Here is a 12,155-nt window from a genome sequence, read left to right as displayed (position 1 = left end):
CTTCCTCGCGACGTTGGGAGATGAGCGTGGAACAGAAATGTTTCTATTATGGGATGTCGAAATATCCGATCCATTTCCAGGTTGTATAATAGTATATACGTCCAAATCATGTTGTTTATCGAGTTATTTGCAACCGATCGACATCCATTGTGTCAAGATGGAGTCCTGCTAATGATAGCGAGTGCCCGGACGAAATATGGGTGAGCACCACTTCATCCGTATCACTTCCTGTTTGGGCGAGCGGCCGATCGGCCACCAGATGGCGCTCTTGAACCGTTGGAGAATTGAGAGGGGCTCACCAGTACATATAATGTCTCCGGGGAGAAATATGATTTCGATCACAGATTTTTGAAATATTGATATCAAAGACGCTGTCCAGCGTCTTCGGCAGAATAAGCATGGCGGGGAAAGACGCTGAACAGCGTCTCCGGCGATTAAAGTGTTAATATGTCTATACTACTATGCACTCATGACTGTAGCACCCAAGTTCAACACTGTTTGACGAACATTGTTACTTAGCGGAAATAGTTGTACCCTTCCTGCTGACTTGTTGTACAGGACTTGTAAGTTGCTTTGGATAAAAGCGTTCAGCTAAATGACAAATTGTAAATCTAAAATGTAAAAAATAAAGAGAGAGATAAAGTGTCCTTTGTGATGTATCGCAATGACGTTTTTGTTGAAGTAGGTACGGCCAAATAAGAGGTTTACAATCAGGGGTGTAAAAAGGACCCAGAAATTATACTTAAGTGAAAGTATGGGTACCGTCTCAAAATCTTACTCTGAGTAAAAGTTAAAAGTTTCTACTTTTAAATGTACTTTTAAAAGTACTAAAAAGTCAAAGTAAAAACTTTTTTTTCTGACTGTCTATTCTTCTGATAGCAGGTGTTTAACCCTTCAGTCACCCTTCAAAAAAGCCACTATCTGTCTCCCTAGTGACCGAAACTGCGATCTCAGTAAAACATGTCTTTTTCATGTATTGTTCCAATTTTTTTTCATGAATATCATTATTAACCTCAGTCCTCACCATACATATAGAATATTTATTCATTTTCAGGATTTTAACCATTTCTTTAATTAGGGTTAGGGGTTTATGGTTAGGGTTAGGGGGTTATGGTTAGGGGGTTAGGGTTAGGGTTACCCTAGGGTTACCCTAACCCTAACCTGTCCATTTCTGCAACTAGGGTGAAAGGTGTGACACTTGTGTTCCATGCGCTTGATAGTGATACATTTAAAAAAAAAAAAAAAACATGGATTATTGTAATGTGAGTCCAAGATACTGAGCTACTTTTTTGGCATATACTGTACATAAAATATAGCCAACACTATCTACAAACACGGGGAAAAAAAGGCTATTTGACCAGAATTGCGACATGGGTGACTGGAGGGTAGTAGGCAAGGTAGGTTCCTTAGTGGCAAAGTGCATCAATCAATCAAATCCTTTATTTAACCAGATAAGCATCATTGAGATTAAAATCTCTTTTTAAGGAGCGATCTGGCCAAGCAAGTTTCAACATAAAAAAGAACATCACAATAAAATACAGTTAAAACATTCACAGCAAGATCAGACACAGTTGCACTGTCCGAGGGAACTGAATTCATAGGTTTTTAAGATGGTTTTAAATTCTCCAAGGGTGACCAGTCCTGGCAATCTTAGGTTCTCCTGTAGCTTGTTCCAGGATGAAGGAGCAGCATATTTAAAAGGCCTTTTTCCCCAATTCAGTTCTCATATAGGGAACATCCAATTTCAGAGCATCTTGGGAACGAAGGGCATACTTGTTTTGCTTAGTGCACAGAAACACGCTTAGGTACGAGGGAACCAGCCTAAGCAGAGCTTTGTGCACAAGAGAGAGCAATCGTGAACATCTGCGTGCTTGTAGAGATGCGCATACTATTCTGAATCCACTATACTGTTTGTGGTTCATGGCAGAAGGTTTCATTACTGTAGGTTAAGAGTGAGCAAGGGGGACTTACATTGCAGCCGGAGCGGATGTCTCCTCCAGCACAGACCATGGAGGGCTTGACGTAGTCTCCCCACCAGCTGCTGTTGCTGCAGGCGCTGTGGCCGACCACCGGGAGGAGAGCCTGCTGGAGCTTATCGGCGATGGGACCACCAGCTACAGGACATTATGGGAGAAGAGCATTGTCATCCAGTAGCAGAATCACTACTACAGACTCATGTGGTGGTGTAGGGCCAGGAGGAGAGAGAGGCAAACCCCCCTGACACCATCAACCTCTTCAAAACCCACCTAAAAACACATCTGTTCACACTTGCCTTCGCGCAACACGACCCTGCTCCCAAGTAGCCCACCCCCTTCCCCCCTGACTCTTTTCTTTTAAGCTACCGATCCCGTTGTTTTTGTTTTTGTTTATTTTTCTGTTACTGTTCGTCCAATTGGACCTGCTTCATTTATAAAAAAAAATATTAAAAATTATTTGTTTTATTTTTCCTGTTGTTATACTATATATATATTCATATTTTTTACCCGCTCTTTTATATAGCTTCTCTCTTTGTAAAGTGTCCTTGAGTCTGAGAAAGGTGCTTCTCTCTATAAATCCAATGTATTATTATTATTAGGAAATCAATTAGTTCGGGTCAGTAGCAGTAACAGTGAGCAAATGCATATTACACACTCACACACACACATTTGAATACATTATTTGGTTCCACAAATTCTATTACATAAACAGGGAATCAAATATATAGTTGGTAATTAGTTTGGCTTTTCTCTTTGACATTGCAGCAATTCTCAGACCGCCCATGGTGCATTTATATGACATGGCCAAGACTTCCGAATATAAGTATACTATATCTACACTTGTACCCAAAGCTGGTTATCACATCGAGAAATGGTTGGTATTTTATATAGCTACTTGTCCTGGAAAGCCTGGTCCATGTACAGGTCAAAGGCACAGCCTACTTCTAAGATTAGCACCTCCTCTTGGCTGGTGTCAACAAAAACAACATCAGGTGTATTTGGGATGTTAGCAAAGACATCATTGGTAAAACACACACACATATAACACATATACACACATATAACACACACTAGGGCTGACCCCGACTAGTCGAATAGTCGACTAATCGATCGGAAGGAGCCGTAGTCGACTGTCAACCTCTTAGTCGAATGCAATTTTTTTTTAAATTATAATATCATTAAAAAAATAATTTTATCATTTTTCCAAAAGCAAAGAGGCCTAGAAGCGTGGCTAACGCTAATGGCACGCATACCAGCGAGGCTAACTGCCTAAGAAAACGGTCACAGAGGATTTCACCCGTCTAATGAACACACTGACTAGACAAATATCAAGATGTATCTATCAGTGGACCAATTGCATGCTTTCGCAGAGGACAAGAAGCCTTCAGTCGACTCCTTCAGACATTAAGCACCCCCCACAGCCCTAATGGAATGATCAAAAAATAAAAACTACCAGTCGACTATCGGCAAATTTTGGCCAATTAAAGTTGACTATACAAATCCTTAGTCGGGGACAGGCCTAACACACACACAGACACACTTACTGTAGAGTCTTCCCCAGCCGGTGACATAGCAGGGCATGTTATGGGGGACGACCTCTCCACTGTCAGGCAGACAGGAGGGCTGCACCTTGTCATTCAGAGAGGCAGCTGAAGACAGCTTGATCAGAGCGATGTCATTACTGAGGAGGACAGACATTGAAAAAAGGAAAAATGAAAACCACTATATGACAGAAATACATTCAGAGAGATGGAGAGAGAGACAGAAAACCTGACAGATTGTTTACTACATGTGCTATACCGTGTGTGTGTGTGTGTGTGTGTGTGTGTGTGTGTGTGTGTGTGTGTGTGTGTGTGTGTGTGTGTGTGTGTGTGTGTGTGTGTGTGTGTGTGTGTGTGTGTGTGTGTGTGTGTGTGTGTGTGCGTGTGTGTGTGTGTAGCACACTGTGAGAGAGAAGTGCACCCTTTATTATATACATGTATGTGTTTCTCAGAGGGATATGCAAAGAAATACATTCACAATACTGTGTGATATTGACAAACTCCCCCCAGAAATACCATCCAAAATAATGTATATATGCCAATGTCTCCCCTGTAGAGGGAGTAGCAGTACATTGTGCTATTATTACGTCAGAATAACAGAATAGCGTCATTGCTGGAGTGTGTTCTTCCCCTGCTCCTTCACAGTGTTTACATTCATAATAATAATAATAATATATTTGATTTGTAGGGCGCTTTATAGTTGTGGAGCAAATCTCAAAGCGCTACATTGTAAACGAACAAAAAAGCTAGCAAGAGAGTAAAAGAAAAGAAGAAAGAATATAAAATAAGCAAGACTAAAACTAAGGAGTAAGGAGTAAAAAAAAAATAGTAAAAGAGTAAAACACATAAAATAAGAAGGGACAAAATTGGTAAAAGCACATCAAATGTGTGGAGCTAAAACTAGATAAAAATCAACAAAAGGCTCTATTAAAAAGAGGAGTTTTGAGGCCCTTTTTTAAAAGCATCCACAGTCTGTGGTGCTCTCAGGTGGTCAGGGAGAGCATTCCACACACTGGGAGTGGATGAGCAGAAAGCCCGATCCCCCATGGTGCGGAGTTTGGTCCTCGGGCGCTGGAGGAGGTTTGCCTCACCCGCAAGACAGACAGTTGCTGTCCCAGCCAGGGTTCACCACGATCTTCTCCACTGTCAGGATCTGCTCGTAGCTCTCCTCCTTGGTGAGGTCAAAGTCCCCCAGAACCACGCGGTAGGTACGAGGCCTGGCGGACAGACAGACACACACACGCACACACGCACACACACACACACACACACACACACACACACACACACACACACACACACACACACACACACACACACACACACACACACACACACACACACACATATCGTATGTACACAAACATGAATGAATGAATGAATGAATGAATGAATGAATGAATGAATGAATGAATGAATGAATGAATGAATGAATGAATGAAACGAATGAAAGATTTTTATTTTCGAACAAGTATAAAAACTAAAATATATCTATTCATTTGACATATACAAAAGATAATAAAAAAAGACAACAAAAAGAGAAACAGATAAACAAATAGTTTACCCTGGTCGAAAAAGGAGTAGGAAGAAGTATACATATTTTTTTTCTTTTTTTTATTACACCTTTTTAACTATCACAAATTATTATTTAATACAATATTCAAATTAAATAGTTCAGTAGCCTAAAATACAAAAAAGTATTTTTTTTTAAAACCACCACATCTCAGGTGATTTCAAGGTTGGGGTCACAGGGATTTTAAAACCTCATTACAGGATCATGTGTGAGAAGTGAGGTTGCGCGCCCCCTGCGCTAAACCGTGACTCACCCGACGCAGTGGCCAGCGGTCATGACCCAGTTGGGAGCGATCAGGGTGCCTCCACAGGTGTGATGGTACCTCCCACTGCTGAGGTACTGCAGAGAGATCTAGACACAGAGAAATGTCACTTGCATGGTGTAACTTCGGTCTTCAAACTGGAGTTACTGTTAAAGGAACACGCCAACTTTTTGAAAAACTGGGCTTTTGAGGTGATGAAATCACTGCGCCCAGGCAGCAGTGGTTCGGCAAAAAAAAATCTGAGTGAGTATATATCTGCTTAGAAAACGAAAATGTCTAATTATTATTTTTATTTTTTTCTCCATGTGGTACATAAATACACAGGTCACAACATTGTTTACAGGAACATTTTGGAGTTGTATTTGGAGTGTATTTTGTGGCTGTTGGGAACTATAGGCTACACTGGCACACCTACTTCCAGTGAATGACGCTAAGCTAGGCGAACAGTGCAGCTGTTCCCTAAGCCTAATGCATGCACAGAGAGGAAAAGGGTCTGTACCTGTATCTGCTTGTCTAACTCCAGGGTAGATGGCAAATAAGCTAATTTCCCAAAAAGTTGCCGTGTTCCTTTAAAGGAAAACTCCAAGATTTTGGGAAATTAGCTTATTTGCCATCTACCCTGGAGTTAGACAAGCAGATACACACCTTTTTCTTCTCTGTGCATGCAGTAGGAGTAGGAAGACGTTGGGACCTAGGCTAATGGAGGAACCTACTTCCAGTGACTGACGCTAAGCTAGGCTAACGGTGCGCGTCTTCCTACTCCTACTGCATGCACAGAGAAGAAAAAGGTATGTATCTTAACACTCCAACATTTTGGGAACCCTGGAGTTAGAGAAGAAGATGCATACCTTTTTCTTCTCTGTGCATGCAGTAGGAGTAGGAAGACGTTGGGAAATAGGCTAATGGAGGAACCTACTTCCAGTGACTGACGCTAAGCTAGGCTAACGGTGCGTGTCTTCCTACTCCTACTGCATGCACAGAGAAGAAAAAAGGTATGTATCTTCTTGTCTAACTCCAGGGTAGATGGTTGGAGTTGGAGTTTTCCTTTAACATCAGTTTTTTCTTATGCACAGACTGATCCCTTTTTTCAGTTCTTTTTTATATATATATATAGCTCTTGATACATGTATGTTATGACTACATATGTGTCATTTGAATGATGTGGCTAGGACAAAGCTGATCTGTGGCCCTTTTTAATTACAATAGTATTTCAATCGGTGTATACAACTTTCTGCAAAATGTGTACATAAATATGTATAGTTATCTAGTGCAATAGCTTGTGCAATACTGAAATTCTGTGCAAAATGGCAACGTGCAAGCTACAATTAACGATCTATTCCAGCACTTTACAATTCAAGTGCAATAAAATTAGCACATTAGCACTCTGGCACAAGCACCAGTCACTTTAACACTTGGTACCTAAAGCACCATAAATCTATAGTCTTCCTATTTCCCGGTTTGTCTCGCCACATCACACATACTGTGTTGTTATTGTCTGTTTCATCTATTGTCTGTTTTCTATGGTTATGAAGTTTGTGTAGTTTAGTCAATTGTACATGGACTGTTATCTGTTCTTGTGATTATGCAGTGTATGTACATTTGTAATTGTCTGCTCTGTTAATATCAACCTGCAAATATACTACAGATGTTCATTAATATGTATTGTCCCTATTTTAAATAAATACATAAATTAAATAAATAAATAAATAAATAAATAAATAAATAAATAAATAAATAAATAAATAAATAAATAAATAAATAAATAAATAAATAAATAAATAAATAAATAAATAAATAAATAAATAAATAAATAAATAAATAAATAAATAAATAAATAAATAAATAAATAAATAAATAAATAAATAAATAAATAAATAAATAAATAAATAAATAAATAAATAAATAAATAAATAAATAAATAAATAAATAAATAAATAAATAAATAAATAAATAAATAAATAAATAAATAAATAAATAAATAAATAAATAAATAAATAAATAAATAAATAAATAAATAAATAAATAAATAAGGAGAACTGAGGCATGCTGGTAGTGTGCATCTTGGGAGTCTGAGTCTAACACTGAACGAATCCTTGTTTCAAGGATTTTCTCAAAACAAAACAAAACAAGCCAAATGACCTTGAAATTGAGGGACTGACCTGCCTAATTACAAGACGTTCAGTTCGATTTGGACAAGTTAAATGATCTCACAGCACTGGCAGATTTTTTTCCTCCACTTGTTTAGTGAAAATAAGATTTTAAGACTCAATAAGTGTAAAATACATGTGAAGATGTGGTTCTCTTGCTGTGTGGGTGGGTGAGATTCACTAAAAACTTGGTATCTCATATACTGCATCATGCACTGTTCCCAATAAGCATTGCTGGTGGGACGTGCGGTCCAATGAGGCTACAATGGTTAAGGTGGGTTTAAATTGTAAATGTACTGTATTTATATAGGTTAACGATTTTTATCCAAAACGCTTTATAACATATACCTCACATTCACCCATGGCAACCAATGCAAGGTGCCGACCTGCTCGTCGGAAGCGGTTAGGGGTTCAGCGCTTCGCTCAAGGTTCACTTCGAGGAGCCGCCTCGCTACCCACTGTGACGCTACACAGTGACACGATGAGCCTTCCTTCTTTTATAGTTTCCTTGGCTTGAACTGGGAACCTTCAGATTACCAGATGACCACTCCGCATCCTGAGCCACTGAGTTTACGTGAGATACCAAGTTTTTTAAGGTGTTCCTGACCTAGGGGGCGGCTAGGTGGTGCAGTGGGCAAGGCGCTCGATCACCACCAATGCTGGAGACGCTGGGTTCGAGCCCAGCTCTACACATTGCTTTCAGTTTGGCTGGTCGTTCGTACTAATACATTTGGCAGTATTAGGGGGTGGGAAACTGAAGGGTGGGGATCGGACGTTGTGGACAGCGACTCCTACAGGTCGGTTGGTGCGCCTGCGCAGTAGAATCAGGAAGCGACGGGGGCGGCGTCCCTCCAGAGCGCAGACCCCTGACGCTGAAAGATCACGCTGTGCAGGTGAAAAGATGCGACGGCTGCTACCTCGAGTATCGGAGGGGACTCGTGCTATGTATGGCTTGGTCCACATTACAGCCGGCCTGTGGGAGGCATGAAACAGCGTTCGAGACAGGGGAGGGTTGAATTGGACGATACGAAATTGGGATGGGAGAAAAATAGAAAATGGGAGAAAAAGTGGATAAAAAAAAAAAGGTGTTCCTGACCTGCCAGGGCCAGCTGTACGGACGGACATCCTCCCCGTTCACCACGCGACTCACAGCGGGCTCGTGGACGGGCGTGCCACAGCCGTACGCTGAACAGAGGAAACAGAGGTTACAGAGGTCACGGCCACACATCACTTCATATCACCACACATCACTTCATATCACCACACATCACTTCATATCACCACACATCACTTCATATCACCACACATCACTTCATATCACCACACATCACTTCATATCACCACATATCACTTCATATCACCACATATCACTTCATATCACCACACATCACTTCATATCACCACACATCACTTCATATCACCACACATCACTTCATATCACCACACATCACTTCATATCACCACACATCACTTCATATCACCACACATCACTTCATATCACCACATATCACATACAGTAGTACCATCACACATCACTTCATATCACCACACATCACTTCATATCACCACACATCACTTCATATCACCACATATCACTTCATATCATCACACATATCACCACACATCACTTCATATCACCACACATATCACCACACATCACTTCATATCACCACACATATCACCACACATCACTTCATATCACCACACATATCACCACACATCACTTCATATCACCACACATCACATACAGTAGTACCATCACACATCACTTCATATCACCACACATCACTTCATATCACCACATATCACTTCATATCACCACATATCACATATCACCACACATCACTTCATATCACCACATATCACATACCATCACACATCACTTCCTATAGACCACTGCACGTCCGCGTTACATTGAGCTCATGGAGGAGAGAGCGGGGGGGAGAAAATGAATGAACGTGGATGAGACGGTCCCAAATCAATTGGCACTTTCTCGGCCGAGCTATAGTCACTTTCCCGTACCTGCTCCCGAACTCCGCATCGTGTAATGCACAGATTGATAAACCTACAGTAGATCTCTGGACAATCCAGAGAGACTCCGTGGCCAATCTGCGCTTGCAGAGTTCGGCTTGGAATTTGTCTCTCTGTGTTCAGGAGACCTCTCCATCACCTCACCGTGGGCAGCAAGCAGCAGGGAGAGAGGTGCAACAACACTCACCATGGGCAGCCAGCAGCAGGACAAGAGCCAGTTTCATCATTTTCACTCCAGAATGGACCGTCTGAGTGAGTCTGGGCCTTTATATCCCCTCGACTTATCACACACAATATTCACAGATGATTCACAGACACGCCCACAAAGACACACACACACAGACACACACAAGCACGCACGCACGCACACACACACACACACACACACACACTCACCACACACACACACACACACACACACACACACACACACACACACACACACACAACACACACACACACACACTTATATCACTAGCCTGAGAATTCACCTCCTCCACCCCACCTGCTGTCTGCTGTCCTCATATGTAACCTTCCCAAAAGTAAGACCAATAAAGTCTTCAACATTGAATCAATTAATTAATTTGATTTGCTAAAAATATGTTTATTGGTCTGTCTGATAAAAAGAAATACATTAATTTGTTTTACAAATCTTATTTCAAAGTGAAAGACATATTTGTATATCTCTGAACAATATATCCATACCTACTAGTACTGGCTAGTATGATTTATTACCATAGTGTATTCATACATATATACCACTGTATATAATAATACGCTTAATTATAATATATAATTAGCTTAGCAAATGTACTCCACAGCTTTGTAATATACACTCCATGTTATTCACACGTTATACTGTATACTGCAATGTGTTATACTGTACACTGCAATGTGTTATACTGTACACTGCAATGTGTTATACTGTACACTGCAATGTGTTATACTGTACACTGCAATGTGTTATATTGTATACTGCAATGTGTTATACTGTACACTGCAATGTGTTATACTGTACACTGCAATGTGTTATACTGTACACTGCAATGTGTTATACTGTACACTGCAATGTGTTATACTGTACACTGCAATGTGTTATACTGTACACTGCAATGTGTTATACTGTACACTGCAATGTGTTATACTGTACACTGCAATGTGTTATATTGTATACTGCGATGTGTTATACTGTACACTGCAATGTGTTATACTGTACACTGCAATGTGTTATACTGTACACTGCAATGTGTTATACTGTATACTGCAATGTGTTATACTGCAATGTGTTATACTGTACACTGCAATGTGTTATACTGTATACTGCAATGTGTTATACTGCAATATGTTATACTGCACACTGCAATGTGTTATAATGTATACTGCAATGTGTTATACTGTATACTGCAATGTGTTATACTGTACACTGTAATGTGTTATACTGTATACTGCAATGTGTTATACTGTATACTGCAATGTGTTATACTGTACACTGCAATGTGTTATACTGTATACTGCAATGTGTTATACTGCAATGTGTTATACTGTACACTGCAATGTGTTATACTGCAATGTGTTATACTGTACACTGCAATGTGTTATACTGTACACTGCAATGTGTTATACTGTACACTGCAATGTGTTATACTGTATACTGCAATGTGTTATACTGCAATGTGTTATACTGTACACTGCAATGTGTTATACTGTATACTGCAATGTGTTATACTGCAATATGTTATACTGTACACTGCAATGTGTTATAATGTATACTGCAATGTGTTATACTGTATACTGCAATGTGTTATACTGTACACTGTAATGTGTTATACTGTATACTGCAATGTGTTATACTGTACACTGCAATGTGTTATACTGTACACTGCAATGTGTTATACTGTACACTGCAATGTGTTATACTGTATACTGCAATGTGTTATACTGCAATGTGTTATACTGTACACTGCAATGTGTTATACTGTATACTGCGATGTGTTATACTGTACACTGCAATGTGTTATACTGTACACTGCAATGTGTTATACTGTACACTGCAATGTGTTATACTGTATACTGCAATGTGTTATACTGCAATGTGTTATACTGTACACTGCAATGTGTTATACTGTATACTGCAATGTGTTATACTGTACACTGCAATGTGTTATACTGTACACTGCAATGTGTTATACTGTATACTGCAATGTGTTATACTGCAATATGTTATACTGTATACTGCAATGTGTTATACTGTATACTGCAATGTGTTATACTGTACACTGTAATGTGTTATACTGTATACTGCAATGTGTTATACTGTACACTGCAATGTGTTATACTGTACACTGCAATGTGTTATACTGTACACTGCAATGTGTTATACTGCAATGTGTTATACTGTACACTGCAATGTGTTATACTGTACACTGCAATGTGTTATACTGCAATGTGTTATACTGTACACTGCAATGTGTTATACTGTACACTGCAATGTGTTATACTGTACACTGCAATGTGTTATACTGCAATGTGTTATACTGTACACTGCAATGTGTTATACTGTATACTGCAATGTGTTATACTGTATACTGCAATGTGTTATACTGTACACTGCAATGTGTTATACTG

At 39.7% G+C, this 12,155-nt stretch overlaps 1 protein-coding gene across 1 annotated transcript in view; it reads right to left on the bottom strand.

Annotated features, from left to right (window-relative positions):
• Positions 1 to 9,757, bottom strand: part of LOC311223758 (proproteinase E-like) — a gene marked incomplete at both ends in the record, with an annotated part of 19,384 nt that extends 9,627 nt beyond the window's left edge. The window contains 6 exon segments of the mRNA XM_084308527.1: positions 1,972 to 2,114; positions 3,521 to 3,657; positions 4,609 to 4,734; positions 5,344 to 5,441; positions 8,596 to 8,684; positions 9,718 to 9,757. Of these exon segments, the coding sequence (XP_084164653.1) occupies positions 1,972 to 2,114; positions 3,521 to 3,657; positions 4,609 to 4,734; positions 5,344 to 5,441; positions 8,596 to 8,684; positions 9,718 to 9,757 (633 nt within the window).
• Positions 9,758 to 12,155: the final 2,398 nt, after the last annotated feature.

Source organism: Notolepis coatsorum (genome assembly GCF_963971535.1).
Source record: "Notolepis coatsorum genome assembly, chromosome: 2".
NCBI lineage: Eukaryota > Metazoa > Chordata > Actinopteri > Aulopiformes > Paralepididae > Notolepis > Notolepis coatsorum.
The sequence above is the reverse complement of the archived record's forward strand: the minus strand, read 5'-3'. Positions and strand labels throughout refer to the sequence as shown.